The sequence below is a fragment of the Anomalospiza imberbis genome, chromosome 16 (genome assembly GCF_031753505.1).
Source record: "Anomalospiza imberbis isolate Cuckoo-Finch-1a 21T00152 chromosome 16, ASM3175350v1, whole genome shotgun sequence".
Taxonomy (NCBI): domain Eukaryota; kingdom Metazoa; phylum Chordata; class Aves; order Passeriformes; family Viduidae; genus Anomalospiza; species Anomalospiza imberbis.
This window is the reverse complement of record NC_089696.1, coordinates 4,684,219-4,702,291: the sequence shown is the minus strand read 5'-3', so window position 1 is coordinate 4,702,291 and position 18,073 is coordinate 4,684,219. Positions and strand designations below refer to the sequence as shown.

The 18,073-nt window shown below is 35.7% G+C and overlaps 1 protein-coding gene across 50 annotated transcripts in view; it reads right to left on the bottom strand.

Moving 5' to 3' along the window:
* The window catches only part of RBFOX1 (RNA binding fox-1 homolog 1), a 1,156,138-nt gene that overhangs the window by 48,155 nt on the left and 1,089,910 nt on the right, over positions 1–18,073 (bottom strand). For 41 of the 50 annotated variants that reach the window (XM_068206663.1, XM_068206660.1, XM_068206659.1 and 38 more), the window contains one exon: positions 15,089–15,169. The exons of the other annotated variants lie outside the window; for them this stretch is intronic. In XM_068206663.1, the coding sequence (XP_068062764.1) occupies positions 15,089–15,169 (81 nt within the window). The remainder of the gene's footprint in view (positions 1–15,088; positions 15,170–18,073) is intronic. 50 annotated transcript variants of the gene reach the window in all.

Sequence of the window (18,073 nt, the reverse complement as noted above, 5' to 3'; positions counted from 1 at the left end):
CAAGTTCAGGCTCAAATTTATAATGTCAGAGATATTTACATCACATTATTGGATCTGTCTTCTAAAGTCAGCCCTGTTTTGAGTGGGGGTGAGACATCAGAGACTTAGGTGACCTCAAGTCATCTAAATTATCCAGTGATATTGCCAATTGAACAGAGCTTTGCTATTGTTCAAGAGTTGGATTATTAACCAGCTCTTAACTGTGTAATAAATCAAAAGTTCTTCCTCTCTTTTCTCGTTTTTTGGGGTTGCACCATGTACATAAAAGTACCTTTCAGTCCTTCAAAGGCAAAAGTTGTATATCTTAAGAAAAGCTCTGAAAACATATAATATTCAGACCAAATAGAAATAACTTAATCATATAACAAAGAAATTAACTCAGGCATTTTTATATTGTCATTGGATCTGTGAACATTAATTACCATTCCATGTGAGACTTAAGATATTTTTATCAGAAATTGAACAGTAATATAGTATTAGAGGTTTTCCTTCTGTAAAACTTCTCTCTTGATCACTTTTTAATTGAAAAAATAATAATAAAATCCCAAAACAAAAAACAAAACTTCCCACTTTGCTTTCTCTGCCAGTTTTTTAAGCAGCGCTTCATTACTTCATTTCTCCTTTGTACATATATTGCACGTCAATGTTAGAACAGGTACTTCTTGAATGAATTCATCGGTGAGACAGATAAAATCAAATCCAGCTCTGTTGGCATCAGGTTACATCAAATGTACTTCACTGTGTTTATTTTCTATTTCAATATGTAAATAAAGAAATGAAACAAATATTGCTCAGCAAAGCCCTAATAAAAAGCAAGCAAATGGAAATACTGTTGTATAACGATTTTCAAATCTGAAGTATTAATTGATTTCAACCTTTATTTAGCATCAAATTTTAAAAGAAGCCTTGAATTTGAAAAAAGAAAATGAAAAAATTCACAACTTTTAGGCCTTGCTGGCTGGACATGTGAAGGCAAATACCATAATTATGGTGAATTCTCTGTTACGGCTTTACTGTGGTGGCTTTGGGGCTTTGCTAGGTCCTTCTCTCTGACAAAAAGGTTACACAGTAATTCTGCAAAGATTTACATGCCTGTGATACAACATAAACCAACCTTATGGCAATGCAAATAAATTAGATCTGTCTTAGAAAGTGCAAATACCATATTTTATAAGAACTATAAAAGGAATGTGTCAAAATCATAAAGAAGAACTTGCAGAACTCGATATTCTGTTGATAACTTTGCAAGCAACTGCATATAAGAAGCCTTAAAGGAATCGTACTGGAAAACACTTCTTTAAGGAAGAACAACATATACATCATCCATGTGAAATCTGGATGCTGTAAGGACTTTTGCATAGTCAACAAGGTTGAGTATTGACCAGTGTAAATAGTACAGCCTTGTATAAAAATTAATACAATATGCAGAGTAAAATGCAAAATACAGTTTTACATAATATGCAAAGAACTACAGACCTACACACTCCCTCCAGTCTAACAAGTTTTCTTTTCTTTCTTCATCCAGCTTTTGCTCCTTTCCAGTTACAGGTGGTGGACTGGATGGAGAACTGATCTAATCCAGGGCAGTCATCTTTGTGTAAGAGTGCTCAGCTGCAGTCTGCCTGCCTTAGAAAAATCACTCCTTTCCTACTAACAGGCATTCCTAGAAGTAAGTTTCTCTAATAAATTGATTGTTAATTTGTGTCTTAAAAAAGAAAATCCAACTAAATAAAAAGAAACCCAACACACCAGTGCTCAGAAGAGTTTACTTAAGCAAATGAGTGGAAATGGATTTGAGAGAACGGCCGGGAAAAATTGATATATAAAATGGTGGACATGTTAAATGATAAAGTGTAGCCTTCAGGGACACTCAAACTGTCAAAATCAAGAGATATTTCACTGATCTAAATGGCAATTACAAAAAAAAAAAAAAAAAAAAAAAAAAAATCAGTCAAACCACCTTAAAATGTCTTCACTTGCATCTGTAGTTTTCTAAATATTGATAGAAAACACGCTTTCACAATAAGAACAGAAGTGATAGGGAAAATCCAGCTAACTCAAAAACAGCCCAAGCTCCAGCAATGTAAGATATGTAACACCATTGTGGGCTTGCAAATCATGGTCTGGAAGTCCTGCTCAGAGTTCTGTTCCAGTAATTAATTCTTTGTAATGAATATCTACGTTTGGCAATATTTACAGCTGTTGTTCTTTTAGGGTCCTACGCAATAATTAAAACCAACTGGAATTGTTGGGAAACACTGAGGAAGTGCCTCTGTGAAAGAATGAACCCCTAGCATGGTCTGTGAACATTTTTTCCTTTGAATTGTACCATTCAACGCAGCTTTCATACAGACATATTAAGATACATATTTTGCAGCAATTGAGCATTTATCATAAATTCTCTTTATTCTTCACGGCAGTCACATGTTGGAAAGTATTACAAGGAGGGTCACTGACCTCAAATCTTTGACAGTGAATGCTTTCCACAAATAAGTGCCACTGGAAAAGCAGAGTGCCCCATCAATAAATGAATCAAAAATAACTTTTTTTTTTAAATTATATTTTTATGAGAAAGAAGGCTTTCTCTTAACAAAAGTGGAGAAAAAGGAAGAAAACAGAGACAGCAGGGAGAGTCACTTAGTCCATAAGAGTTTACCAAATCCAAAACCTGTGAGGGAGGCTCAGCAGTCATGGGAGATGCTAAGACAAGATTGTGATTTTTTTTTATCCTTTTCAAAGTATCTATAACACAAAGGATGAGTTTGAATGAGAAGCCTGAAGTAATGTAATTGCTTTGCTATGCTTGCCTTGCATTGCTCTCTTAATAATGCATGAAATACCTAAAATAAAACAAAGCACTAAAAAACTTAAGAAGCAATTAGTGGAAGGCAGAGCAGTGAGGTGTAGTTCTGTCAGGAAGAGGATCAGACATGATGGGAACTGAACTTGGGGCTAAGAGTGGCATTGCAAGGGCTTACAATCAAGTGAGGTCTAACAGTAGAGTTTATTCATGACAGAATTACGTCCAATCCTAAAAATTGATTCCATCTGAAAATCAGAGTCTTTTAAAACATGCTTTCTATTCTCAGGTAGTAATAACAAAGATTGAGATGAGAGGTAAAATAATCAACAGGTTTTGTTGCCCTGGATTTGAGTTCAGAAAAAAACCCGTAATGCTTCTCCAGCCCACCTGAGAAATCTGATGGGTAGGAATATGTAATAACCACAGAATTTATTTTGCTACCAACTTTTTAATATCCTCACCCCAAAATAACCAGCAGAAGTGGCAGCATTAGAACACAACTGAAGAATGGACTTCATAAAAAGAATTTTATGAAAAGGGCTGTCCCATCAGGAAGTATTAAATGCTATTAACCAGTCCCAAAAGTAATGAGGATAGTAGCCAGGAGGGGTAGAGGTTTTAATGACTTACAGTTTGTAGGTCAGCCTTCCTTAGTGCCTCAGTGCCACGCTGCTGAAACCCAGTCAGTGAATATGCTATTATAATGGGGTTGGAAATGTGTTTGACTCTCAGCAGGGAAGCATCTGAGACCACTTCTAAGCAAAAGTAGCTTAAATTCATCAAAGTAATCTGATGACTGGAATTCTTCTGATCTGTGACTGAGAAAAGGCAGATTTCCCCAAATACACACTGATGATAGGAGATGATAACACGAGGTTATAAAAAAAAAGACTTTTCTAAGGACAATACATAATCAAACATCAAGCCATAGAAAACAATTTACATTTTCATCTAATGGCCCCATCCATTCTCTAGATATTCATTCTGCTATTCAAATATGAATGAGACTACAACCACAACACTCAGTTCCTACAGTCACTCAGCAATTTTAATTTTTCAAGTTAAAAAATTAGAGTATAAATAATATACTGTAGAAGTCGTTGCCTTTCCTTAATATAATTATCCAAAATCATACAAATCATTTACTACATCCTAAATGACATTGTTTTAAGAACATTATGCTGGTAAAATTTCTTCTTTAAACCTGTTTGTTCTATTTTTATACTTAGGGGGATAAATTTTAAAATGTATTAATTGAATAAATATTGTCTACAAAGTTTTCTCTTTTTACACTTTGTAAAAGTGGAATCACTGTCACTTCAGTGAGCTTAATTTTAAATCTCAAACATGAAATATGGCCAGCAAATTGCCACAATTAACAACTTAAATGGAATTAACAGGATTCATAGTAGTGTATTAGCAAAATTTAGATACCTAATGATTTTATAGAAAAAGCAAATATGAGCATAAGGAAGAAAAACTTAATCTTTGAGTTCACAGATGAAATTTAATCAAATCTTAATTTTTCCCTGAAGATGTAATATAAGCATTTGTTTTACTAATCTTTTATTAAATGAACATGACATGGAGGTGCACTTTGTAGTCACCATATCTCAACACAGGCCTGGAAAAACAAAGACTGAAGGAACAATGAAAAGCTTGAGTTCCCAAGAAGAGGAATATAACCTGGCAAAAAATACTTAAGGGTTATACACTGCATATTAAAGTTTTAAAGCTATGGGATAGATGAAAGAGCAGCAGATGCAAAAGACAACAGGGGGCAGATTTTGTATCAAAGTCATAAAAATATACAGCCAATTTAATGGGCAATTATTCTTCACATTTGTGCTGCGGTTTGAATTTGTATGAGGGTGCCATATGCCCCAAGAAAGGTGTGCCATCAAAATGGATGAGCAGATCTACCTCTCATCATTCCTAATCTCTCCTCCTCTGCACAGAGTAGCAGGTCATCTGCCACCAAGAGTTTGCAAATGTTTTATGGTGAAGAATTTTAATGTTCTGTCGCGTTTGAATCGGTTTATCGCTAATTTACTGCGGCACAGTTTAACTGCTAGAAAGACAGGGAGACACATTTACATCATTCCCATAGTTCAGGAGGATCCCCGTTGAGGAAACACAATAAATTAAAAACAAAGAGATATAATGGGCAGCATGCTGAGAAAGGCTAAGCAGAATAATCTATATGATATTATCTGAGATTTCAGGAACAGAATCAGCAGTTTATCCCAATGTGTGCTGTGTTCTCCCTTCACTGTAATACTAATAAGTATTATTAAGTGGCATTCTTTGCATGAATTATAAACACTGTGCTAAAGAGGATTTGTGCATTTAAATACACAGACCAAAGCACAGTGCAAGCAAAATGTAACCTCTGTTAATAAAGATTTTAACATGAAAAGGCATTTAAATTTTATATAAATATATGTGCATACAGATCAAATGCAGGGTAAAGAAAAATCTTTCAAAAGTTCACAGTGTTTAAAATTACAGGCTGAAAATACATTTCTTCTCCTGACACTGTTTTGAGATTATTTTCCCTGGGATCTAGTTGTGAATTAACTGCATTCAAAGGAAATTTCCCATATACATCAAACAGAGTCACAATTGGTCACTTCTATTTCTTTCTTTCACAACCTATTTATTTTTTGAACCATATTTAAAATTATAGACCAATTATTTCCTTACCATTGTAAAAAAAATACATGCCAGTATTATACACTGTTGTTTAGGAATGAATAAATCTGTATTTTGGAGAAACCCCTACTTATAGGACATTCTCATTTGAAATGCATTAAAAAGGAAAACAAAAATCTCTAATTAATGTACAAGTCTAATCACCATTCTCCACATGGAAGAGTAATTTTTCACTGTTCATTTGCTCAGTGTAATCTCAAAACTGACATAACAGAAAAGCAATGGCCTATAAATCTGCTCTCATTTGTTTCTTTAATATTCATATTCCATTGAACTACAGCTGCTTGTTGCTGCAGTCTATTACAACATGCAAAACTGTCGATAAAAATATTATGAAAGGCAAGATGTGTTTCTTCATGGCTCTGTGTGCCATTTATTTGGAAAAAAAATAACAACAAATGACTCATGGATTGTCCCTTAGTTTGCTGCACGCTGGGTGATTAGTGATTAATTACCTTGCTGCAAATTGACATGGCACAAGGAAATTGACACAGCTCTGATTAATTAACTTTTTTATGCAAGACAGTTACTTACAAAACACTGCACACTGTAATTGAATCCCTTTACACAACACTACTGCATTAAGGCTCCTGTCAAATCCAAATTAGCACCAAATTTAACGTAAATATGGTGAAACTTTTTCTACTGAGGTACATGTAAATATTTCTAGAAAGGGGAGGACAGACAATTGCTTTAAAACTTAAATTTTTCAAATATTTCAGCCTCAGACATAGGAAGAATCAGATTTTTAGATTATTCCACATCAAACCATAATCAAATGCACACAAAAAAGCCCCATAAACTAAATATTTCAGTAAAAAGCAACCTACTATTAATTCCTATGTTAAATTATAGGAAGGCACTTAACTGTTTGAAGAAAACTTTTCATCTGCTTATCTTAAAGTTGTTTTCAGATCTAACCGTTCTATTATTTCAATGACTTTGATACATTGATTTCCTTGTAATTATTTTAAGTCTAGACAGAACTCTTCTTTTTGTTTCATCTCTTCTCCTGTACCAATAAACAATCCACTATTGGTTTCTCTGTATATTGCTACCATGACATGCCATTAATTTATAACCTTCTGAGCAAAACCTTGATGCCCAAGCCTGAAAACTGTCTCATCTTCCTTCCTAAGCTTTTTCCATGTGAGAGTGGCTGGTCATTGGCACAGGTGCCCAGAGGGGCTGTAGGATCTCCATCCTTGGAGATGTTCACAAGCTGTTTGAGCGTGGTCCTGGAGAGCCCGCTCCAGGCTTTGCTGCTGGAGCACGGGTGGACAATGTGTTCTCCAGGGTTCCTTCCAACCTCAGCCGCTCAGATTCAGCCATTTTGTGATTCTGTGGTTATCAAAAATTCCCTTACGCCTCACCCTTCTTTAACTGGATTGCATATGCAGCCACCTGACATCACCCTAGAGCATCAAGAGGTTTCCAAGAACAAGCAGAAGAAAATGGAGGACGTGAAGGGATACAAAGGAACGGGTAAGATGATTGAGAACTCTTTTTGAAAAGCTATGTAATGACACCAAACTACACCTTTGAATTAAAAAAAAAGAGCTTTAACTGGCGATGAAATTACATATGATGTACTTAAAATCAAAATGAGAATACTGCATAGCTGAAATTACAAACAGTTGAGCTACAAAGAACAGTAGGCTTTTCACAAAGGAAACAACTAAGACAGAAGGAAAAGCTCAGGTAGAAAAAAAGCACCCAGGCCATAAAGGCAAAGAAAAAGTACAGATCAGAGAAGACACGTTTGATCTTAAATTAAAGAACAATCTTCAAATATAGATGATCAAAGTGATCAATATCTTGTCTGGTGTTCCCAGTTATTGGACAGCTCTAAGTTTCAAGGCAATGGAAGAAATCCCCTGTGTCTAACAAAGCACCACTTCTAAGACAAAGGAAAAAGGCCATGGTTGTGCAAAGCTGGATGAAGAGTAGCACTGCTATAAAGAGATGACAAAATTTAGTAATTTGAATGTTTATGAAAGTCAATTATATAGCGACAAGAAATACTGTTTAGATGACACAAGGATTCCTAAAGCTCAACAGAATTATTAAACTGTAAAAAAAACACTGCCAGAATACATTTGGAACAATTTAAGCAGAAAGTAATAGAGGAAAGACCCAGCTGTTAACCTAATCCAAACCATAAAGGAAAAATTGTCAAAACAACGAATTGCACCTGCAAAGTCATACTGATACTAAAAATGTTAATTCCTAAAAAGTACTTATTATCTGTGAAATTCAGGTTGAATTTTGCTGTACACAGAACAGTTCCAAGAGCCATGATTCAATAACAACCATCACAAAATAGATTGACACTAAGGTGTGCCTTTATTTGAAACCAAATCTTACAGGCTAAGCTGAAAAGCACAAAATTAAGAGTTTGCTGTCTGAGAGACAGGATGATTTGAGATGTACAGTCAACACTGTGGGTCTGGCACTAAAAATGAGTGACACCAGCAGAGAGGCTACAGGATGCAGAGCCAGGGAAGGCAGCGCCTTCTGTGCACAAAGAGCTCTGATGTACAATCGCATCACAGAACATGATGCAAGATAATACTGAATGTAATTCTCACTATGTAATGTACATAGTAAATGTAATTACTACATGTAATTCTCACTATTTAGCTGCATTCTGAGAGGAGTAAGTCCAAACAGTCTTAAATCATACTTAAATCAATAATGCAATGCAATGCATTGAATATAGTTTTTTTCTTTTATTTTTAAATTTTCCTCTAACTTTATCTCACTTGAAAATCAGTGGTGTTGTCCTGCATCAAAGCAAGGCCCAACCCAATGGGACAGAACAATTATAAAAATCTTCTAAAGACACTTCAACATGAGATGACATCAACATTTCTCTACGCTTTTGTACATCAGGGAGGGAATTATGGAAAGCCATTCCCTTCCTACTTACTATTGGTATCTTCTTTATTTAAGCTTTCACTTAAACCCACTGTATTCAACATACAAACAGGAAGGGCAATTGGCACATTTTTCCTGGTTACTACTGGGGGATTCTCTTCATAAATAAAGGCAATTAATTCAGGAAGCACACCAAAAAATAGTTTGATCCATAAATGTTCAGTAATAAGGTTTTTGTAGCCTGGAAATCATATATGGGATTCCTCCTCTCAGATGTATGCACATTTCCCTTTGCCAGGATTTTTTTGCACCCTCAGTCAGGAATTGCAGCCCTACAATGGTTAATTTGGTTAATTAATGGCCCAATCACAGCCTCCTTTGCAGGGATGCTCCACCTGCTTCCTATGAAGCAGTAAGAAGCAGACAAAACCACCAAGATGTCAATACAATGCACTGATCTATATTTTATCAGTGATGAAGTGACTTCCCATTCCAATTTAGCTCAAGAGAAAACAGACCAATTAAAAATTTAGTTTCCAGAACCTTTCTCCATTCAATTCAGATATACTGAAGTGCTGGCAAATTATTTATACCACATGAATACTAATTTTTTAAACTGCTCCTGACCCATATTCTAATTCAAAATGGCAAGCCTGCCAAACAGTTAAATGAAGAAAAACTACAAAAATAAAATCAGAGCAAATGGATCATTGAGGACATTGCAATATATGTCCATTTGGATTGAATGAGGTCAGTCATGGCTGACACACAAAACCCAGAGAAGGATACACCCAGTGCCAGGAGCATCTACCCTTCACCTGCTTGGAGTGGCAGCAAACTGCCATCATTACAGTATAATTTTCAGCTAATTACACGTGTGCAACAGATTAAATGTGACAAAATCAACAGAATCAACGTTTCCAAACCAAATGCTTCTGCTAATGATTTGGCTCAGAAGCACATTTTGAATCACCTTTTGAAAATTTCTATTTTCCTGTGTAATTTTCTTGGTATTGAAAATATCCCAGAATATAATAGAAATGTCAAAGGTCTTCCTTCAGTCCATTAGTAACACCACAGGAAAATAAAACCTGGAATGTCTTCACTGAAACAAGCAAGATGAAAATAGTTCCATACAGCATTTTTTAGGTGGTTTACTAATATTCCTAAGCCAAGTAACCTATTTCTAAAAGCAAGGACATACTGCATAGACAAGCTTGACTTAATTTTCATTTCTGTAGCACACCGAGTCCTCAAACACACTAAATCCTACAGTTGGATGTGCTCTTTATAAATATAAAATGTATATTTATGATTTTCCCTGTTTATTCTATAAGCAAGATCCTGAACCATCCTCCATCTATGAATTAAAACAAAACACCAACAGGAGAAAAACAATCTGTTTAAAACTAGGACATATGTCTTCTATATGCAAGTGCTAATATTTTCAATAGAGAAAAAAATTCCCATATCATCCAATTAATACTTTATGCTTGTACCATAGATTTTCCTTCTCTCCTATCACATAACACACAGATTAGTAGGAATATTGGGTTAATTTGGTGAAGCTTCTAATGTCTGCTCTGACAGAACGAAGTGTGTTTTCCTTGCTTTAAATAAAAAAAAAAACACCCAAATTTTAGCATTAAACATATTTCCTGTCAAAAATATTACAGGACCAAAGGTTTCCAGGGAATTTTCCAAAAGAACTGCCTTCCCACCTTTCAAAAACATCTCATCTTTGCCTTGTTGTTTCCTGGTCGCTCATAAGGTAAAATCCCAGGGCAACATAGTTTATTGTTTTAATATCTGTCTGACGCAAAGCAAAAGTATTCTCTGGTGAGTGCTTATCTGTCATATGTACTTCTGTGAAAGGAATATCAAGATAAATAAGATGTTCTAGGGCATATCATGGGATTATGAGCTTGGAACTGACTGAATTCTGTTTAAAAATAGTTGAAACGATAAATTTGAAAAAAGCCATCTACACTGATATTTTGAGGATGTGAGCTTGAAGAGCATTGGGTTTTAAATATTCTAATTATAAGGGGCTTATGCTATTTTAGTATGAATAGAAAATGAACACTCAAGTCCATAAATGGGACAAATAAGATGAGAGGAAATAATATTCATAATTTAAACAGTTAAAACAATAAAATTCTATTCTAATGGTACAATGGACTGTGAACTTACTTAGTATTAATTAAACTCGGTGTAATGGCATTTTCTATATTGAAATGAATAACCAGTGATCTGGAAATTCATTTAGACCATTAGGTTAATTACAGAAACCGATGGAAGTTTTATCAGACAATTACAATTAAAGAACACGAACAATGTGGGACAGATTTATAAGCATTTGTACCACCTCAATCATTTTTGCTGAATTCCACCACAACTTCTTCCAAAACTGTAATCAATATATCAATTAAAAAATGGGCCATCAACTTCATTTGCCCTTGAGTATGATAAAATAAAACGAATTAATATTGGATTTTGCATTTTCATATTTTTCTTCTTTTAATTCTATCACTTGACTGCAGTATGAAAGATTTATTTAGGAGCTGATAAGCAGGCTTACTGAAGATGAAACAACCCTAACATTTAGGAAATCTAAGCCAAAATTTACTTCAGTTTAAAATGTACTCATTGAAGTCAAGGCAAAATTCACTTTTATGGGCATGCTAAACATTTGGGAAATAGAGGTGTTCATCTGCACATCATTCTGAACAAAAGCATGGAGAAACTTAAAATATTTTACCATAAATGTGAGCTAACCATGTAGATAATATTGAATAAAGGGACAATAAATAAGACTTGCAAGCAGAGAGGTTTCCACGGCCAGGACATTGAGTCATTGGAAGAGATGACCCCCTGAAATTGTGCAATCTCCATCCTTAGAGGTGTTCTGGTGCAACCAAGTTCTTCCAACCTGAATAACTTTACTATTCCACAACTTTGTATTTTCCTTCTTGCTCATGCTTTGGCTCTCATGAGCTCCTACGTCATTCACATTTTAGGCACTTCTACATTATAGAAAAATTGGGGTAAATATGCATAAAGCATTTTTTTAAAGTTCTTGCATAAATTCAGATTTGTATTTTTGCCTTTTTTAACCATACATACCCAGCTGTGTTACTGTCCTTAGCAGAACAATGATACAGACTTTCAGGGACAGAATTTTTTTTTCTTCTTTTGAATCTTCTTTTTGTCCAGCAGGGTCTTAATTTTCTCATGGATCCTACTCATATTTGGCTTCAATTTGGAAAAGTTCCAAAACTATCCTTGAGACATTTCTTATTTACCAGTAGATAGAAATTTCTTCAGGATTTTAAAATTCCTTGTGGAAGTAACTATTCTAAAGAAGTGAGGGTAAAAAGAGACTGTCTGTTGTAAGCAGCCAAACCGTTTCATTTACTTTCAGGGAGATATCCTGGGCCTCTAGGAAGATTCCAGTGAGTGCTGACTCACTGGGATTTGGTGAACTCTAATCATTCCTGGCTGCATAGAACTCCTTTCAATACTTGTCTGCATCCTGCATTATGGCAATGATGAAGGATTTAACTGAAATCTGTTCTATCAGTTCTGCCCTGGAGATGCCAGTCCTCTGTGAATCTACAGCAACCAAGGTTTCCTGCCTGGATTTCCTGGCTGTGGTTGTCACAGGACCTGTCCCACCCAGGGATGGGAACACATTGGCATGCTGAAACTCTGCTTTCTATGGAAAGATTATCTATTCCAACAATAGGTGTGCAAATGAAAAACTGATCCAGGTCCCATCTTCTCCTTCAGCATAAGAGAACAGATGAGGCATGAGAGACTATTGCTGCTGATTTGTTCCACTGCTTGCAGAAGAAACAGCTCATTTCTTTCTGTATTATGTGAAGGGCCAGAAGTGATGGTTGGAAGCAGAGCCATGTTTCCATCTCCTGGCATATGCAGAGGTGTAACTAATCATTGTGCTGAAATGTATAGTGTGATACATAAAATATATCCTGGAGAAATAAAATATCAGAAGGGAAAGAGTAGCTCCAAGAATTGCAGTCTGCTTTCTGGAGAGCCAGTGGGTAAAAGTGCTCAGAGCCATTGGGGGCTACCAGTGGCCAGTACAATTACAAACCAAGACATTCAGTGAGAAACCAAGCTATCCAAATTAAGCAAAAAACATCTTACAACCATGTTCCAGTCCTTTATGCCTTATAACTAAGGATCAAAAGATGAACAGTCAAGTTAGACAACACTTTGAAAACTGGGGACTATCCTCTTCCAAATATCTGAAAACTCCGAAATGCCACTAGCACTCTGTGAACTTCAAGTATCTTAGGTGTCTTTAGAAAAATCACAGCAGACTCTTTCCCTTCTGTTAAAACAATTACAAATTGGAAACCTCTTAATTCTTACATTGTAAGCGGTTGTAAAATATCACACAGTTACAATATCAGCAGTAACAGAATCAACGATTAACAAATTATTCAAAAAGGAAGGCTGCAATATTGTTGTCTACATGGAATTATAATAGTACAAGTATTCATCTCCTAGACACTAATGTTGACTTATCAGTTATAATTTCAATATTACAAATGTGCACAAAAATGGAATATAGAACATCTTTAAACTAATAAAAGAAATGAGTCAAAAGTCAACCTTCATTTCCATTCACTTCTAGCAGAATTTCCTATAGAAATGAAGCTATTTTACATCTTTATTGAAAGTTTTTGTAATAAGGAGAAATAAAAAACCTAATTACAATATGTAGTAATTTTGTGTTATAAGGAGTTGTGACCCTGCAGGGGAAACTGCATTTTGGCAAGGGGAAATTCTATACAAAATAAAGGAAAATCATGATTCAAAAAAAGTGACATAAAAATGATGACAGAAAAGTCAAGCAAAATAAGTCAACAAAAGTGACAGAAAAAATCATGACACAGATTCAACAAAAGTGTAATCATTTCTACTGCAAGGGCTACCAGCAATGCCTGTAATGAAACTGTGTATTACACAGTGCCCAGTGGGAGACAGATAGGCAAAGCTTGTTTATTTATGTATTTGGCATAATTGAAAACAAACAGGTGTTTGTTAGGATACCATTATTCAAGGAGTACCACTGCAAAATAAGATTTTTCAACAGGACTGACTCAGGAGACAGAATGGAAACAGTGGACTGCAGAGCTCAGCTTGCTCACAGTGCCTCTTTGGGGAATCAATATTAGTGGAAATATCATCTGATGGAAACAGCAATCCCAGCAATAAAATTCCTGGGGTGCAACTCAGTGAGACAATAGGAGCAAGAGGGTGAACTTATGAAAGGCTTTCAAAGATAAATTTTCAGAAAATTATAACAAACACTGCCCCCTCTTCTCTAAAAGAAGCCCCTAATATTGAGATGAGTGAAATGTTTGGATAATTTTCTAGGAAAAAAATTGTCAGTCAAAAAGGAGGGAAGCACTAAAAATGTCCAAAAGGGAGCATTAATTTAGACTGTAAGTTTTTAAATTAATTTAATTTTTCATTTAAACATCATATGTCTGTGTTGCTACAAGAAGTAAAAATTCTCCACTGCTAGGGAAAGGTGACATATTAGAAAATATTCTTGGAGCACCTGGAAGAAAATGCAGACTTAACTGACAATTTAATTTGCAATTTAAAACACTTGATGCATTTGGTTAGTTCACTATGCATTTGTAGGCTCCCGACTCCTCATTTAAAGGGGATCCCATATGAATCCTGGAAAAGCAGCAGCTCTAGGGATACCAATGATAATGCTTGACATAAAAGAATTACATGACTGTAGAGATGATCACTATGGAACTCTTTTGTCCTAATTCCTGGTTTTAATTTAAAAAATAATTATTTTTGTAGTCTAGATAAGCTCTAAGAGAGTAGAATTGCATTCTGGATTGAATACAATCTTCATAAAAAGCATATCTGATAATGCTGTTAAATCAGACCATGCATTTTCTTTACAGAGGACTATAATGAACACAGAGCCAGGGCTGCTGCAAGCATCAGTTACTGCTCCTGCATTCAGCTCCAGGCTTCTCACCCCACTAGAAGCCAGAATGAGCGTAAGTGGTACCACCAATCCAGTCTAAAACACTCTCAGAAGAGGTTTCTGCTCAGAATCTCAGAGTACACATCTCTACTCCAAAGCTTTGTACAGAAAAATGGCTGATGTTAGCATCCATCATGTCACCTTGTCTCTGTTCTTTTTACTTGGGCAGCTTTTTATGGCTCAAAATACCCCCTTTCATACAGGCTGTTCCTTTTGTAAAAAATGATTTTGTATCTAATTCCTGACCCAATCAAATGGTGGCATGGTAACAGATGTTTTGCGTATTAAAACACAGTTGTGAGAAGGACAGAACACAATATCTTCCACACAAAATGCAGAGCACACAACAGTACTGGATTGCAAAAACTGTCACTGTTATTGTAGAATTTTTGACCATTTCTATACAATATTGCAATATAGGCATTTTTTTCTTTTTTAAAAATAAAATATACTTTGAGAATAAAGATGCAACTGAAAACACTGAATTATCTGTTGTCATGAATTACATACGTTTATAAACACCACATTTACCTTAACAAGAGCTGTTGGGAGAGTTGACATTTTTAGGGGGCTTAATTCACATTAATGTGCTTTTGTCACAAAAACAGAACAAGAAACGAGCCATAACACTAGCTTACTTGTGGATGTGTATACTAGTGAACTGGGGGCACTGTACACGGGAGATCCCTCCTGGTTTGCCTGGCACAGCAGCACCCTGCCTACAAGAAAGAGAGAGAGAGTGGTATCTGGTTTTGGAACACTTCAACTAAACCTCAGTTTTCATCTCAAAACAGAAATCAAGTCACAACCGGAGCGGTGCACTGAACCGGGGGCGCTTTTTGTCCTTTGAGTTTAAAGCAGAAAGAGCCCAAACAAACCCAGTTTGACATTGGAAAAGCAGAACACAGACATGCCCCCAAACGCCAACGCCGCCATCATCCCGCGGGGACCGCGACGCCGCTGCTCTCTCTCCCTGTCACCCTGCTTCTCCCAGAACTGCTGCCCCAAACCACCCTGCCCACCCTGCCTCCTCAGCGCCCTGGGCCTGGCTGGAATGAGGCTCCTCGAGCCAACACTGCAGGAAATCCACGTGCAGCATTCCCAGCACGCACACCAGGCCAGGTATGAGCCGGGTCACATCGCTCGCATTGTCGCTGAGCGATCACTGACACATCTGAGTTCAGCTCAGAGGAATACACAAATATATTTGTGCAAACATATTACTTTCCAGTAAATAAGCTAGGTTCAGGATTAAGAACAAAACCAGACAAAACAAAACTTTTTTTTTTTTTCCCCAAGGAATAAATGTAAAAAACAATAATCAAATCCATTTAAACCAGCACTTTTGTAATGCTCATTTTGAACAAAGGACACAAGTTTAAGGTTATTTCCTTTTTTTCTTTTGAATGAACTTAAATAAAACACGTCAGGTTTTCTTAAAATTGTATTTTAACAGTCTTAGCTGAATACAGATTGAACATTGATCAAAGGTTGAAATAACTGTACTTTCAAACTAGGACAGAAACTTCTTCACTTCTGGAATACACTCCACCAGGAAAAGTGGGATAGGAGACATCTGGTTTTGCAGATATATGTGCATATATTTATATACACACACAGGATTTTAGACACACATACACTGACATGCCTCAAGCTGTCAGCATTTGTGAATCACACAATTCCAGCCCATCAAATCTTGCTGGAGATTTGTGAAACTTTAGACATTGTGCATTGACATGCAATGGAATTGCACTGAGTTGAGTCCAATGTGTTTAGAATGACAGGATTGAGTACAAATGGTAGGCACATTTTCCACAATATTACAGGAGCAATTCTCAACTTCCATTCACTGGGCCAGAGTTCTCTCAAAATACATTTAAAAAAAAATTCTGCCATTAACCAGTCTTTGATTGTGGTTTGCAGCTGTCACTTGAAGGAGAAATATTGGAAATACTGAAGAATAATAAAACAATTCTTGTAATTTATGCTGTTTAACTAAGACTGTGACTACTGGAAATCTCATTAATTACTATGCTTCTAACCTTCCCAGACAATAGCACACTCTTAACAAAAAGGATTTAGAGATGCTTGTTTTTTACCAGCCATCCACAATGAATATAAAAGATAAAATATAAAACCAGCTCATCTTCCCCCTTACTTTAAGACAACACATCATTGTCTGTGTTGATATCTCAGCCTTCAGCCCTTGTGTGGAAGCTGGCAAATGAACATGCTGCTATTGAGATCCTAATTACAAGCAGCATTTTCAGGTTATATATAAAATAAATAAGTAAGCCCTGTCCACACACTTGTTTTACCCCAGGAATGGGGACGTTGGAATATGGAAGAATTTAACACCACAGATGCTTCAAAACCCGAGCTACTGCAGAAGCCTGCAAATGAAAGTGAGCTGAAGACCCAGAGGCATTGATCCAGCTGAGAGAAACACATGAGGAAAATCACTCATTTCCATTAGGTTTTAAGAATAATATAATTATGATGACTTCAAGTATGTCTAAAAAACAGAGGAAAAGATTTTTAGAAGTTAAAAGTTATAGTTTATTTACATTATTCACCATAAATTCTAGGTAACACTTGGCTTCCTCCATGCCCCATAGGTATTTTCCTACTCTTTGTAGCTAATAATCTTATATTTTTTCTGATTTCATCTCATATAAATCTTATTTCCCTACTCTAGTCATCTAATTTCTAATTAAAGTACTTCAAAACAGATGCTTTTTTCATCTCTGCTACTAGAGTGTATTTAATTTTTTGCACAGAGCCTTCTAATTATATTTTGACAATCTGCCTTTGAATTTGTACATAATATTAATACTGATAACTAAAACATTACTATTAGAGTTTGTTAGAAAAAATATAGAACTTTTTAATCTACTTTAGTAAGAAAAGATTATTTCTTCTGCATCTAATTTTGGTATTAAAAGTATTTTAATTGCAATTCATACAACTGAGGGATGACTGAATTATTTACAGTAAGATCTTGGATAAACCTCAGAACAGAGAAACAATCTATAAATTCCCCAATGGGAAAAAAAAAAAATAGTATTATTTTTCCTCCAGAACACTAAATTCTAGTGTGATGGAATAAAGGATTTGGTTTTTTGGTTGTTTTTTTTTTTTTTTTTTTTACAAAAGAGGATTTTAGTATAAGGTTCTGAGGGAGCAGTGGCAGAAGGGACACTGGGGGGACCAGCCTGGGGGCAGGGGCATTGCAGAGACCCTGGAATGCTGCCTGGCAGCACGGACAAAACCAGACGTCCCAAGATCAAAGACTATTCCCACTCATCCTTCTCTTCCTCCACTGTTTTCTCCTCCAGCCCATGATTAAGAATGTGCTGTTTGATGAGGTCCTTTGCTGAAGCACCACAGTTATTTTGAGAAATAATTACTCTAAAAATATTCAGGACTGTGGAAAAAAGTGATGTGCAGTCATTAATATTTTTAGAATATTTTAAATTCAGTTCCCAGTGGTTTCAAAATCTCTGACTAAATGCATTTCCCATCATTTTTTATACTTTCAAAAATAAGTTTTTTGTGTACAGTTATTTACATGATGCAGATAAATTCATCTACAGAAATACCAACGTACTTGTGGTGCTGCA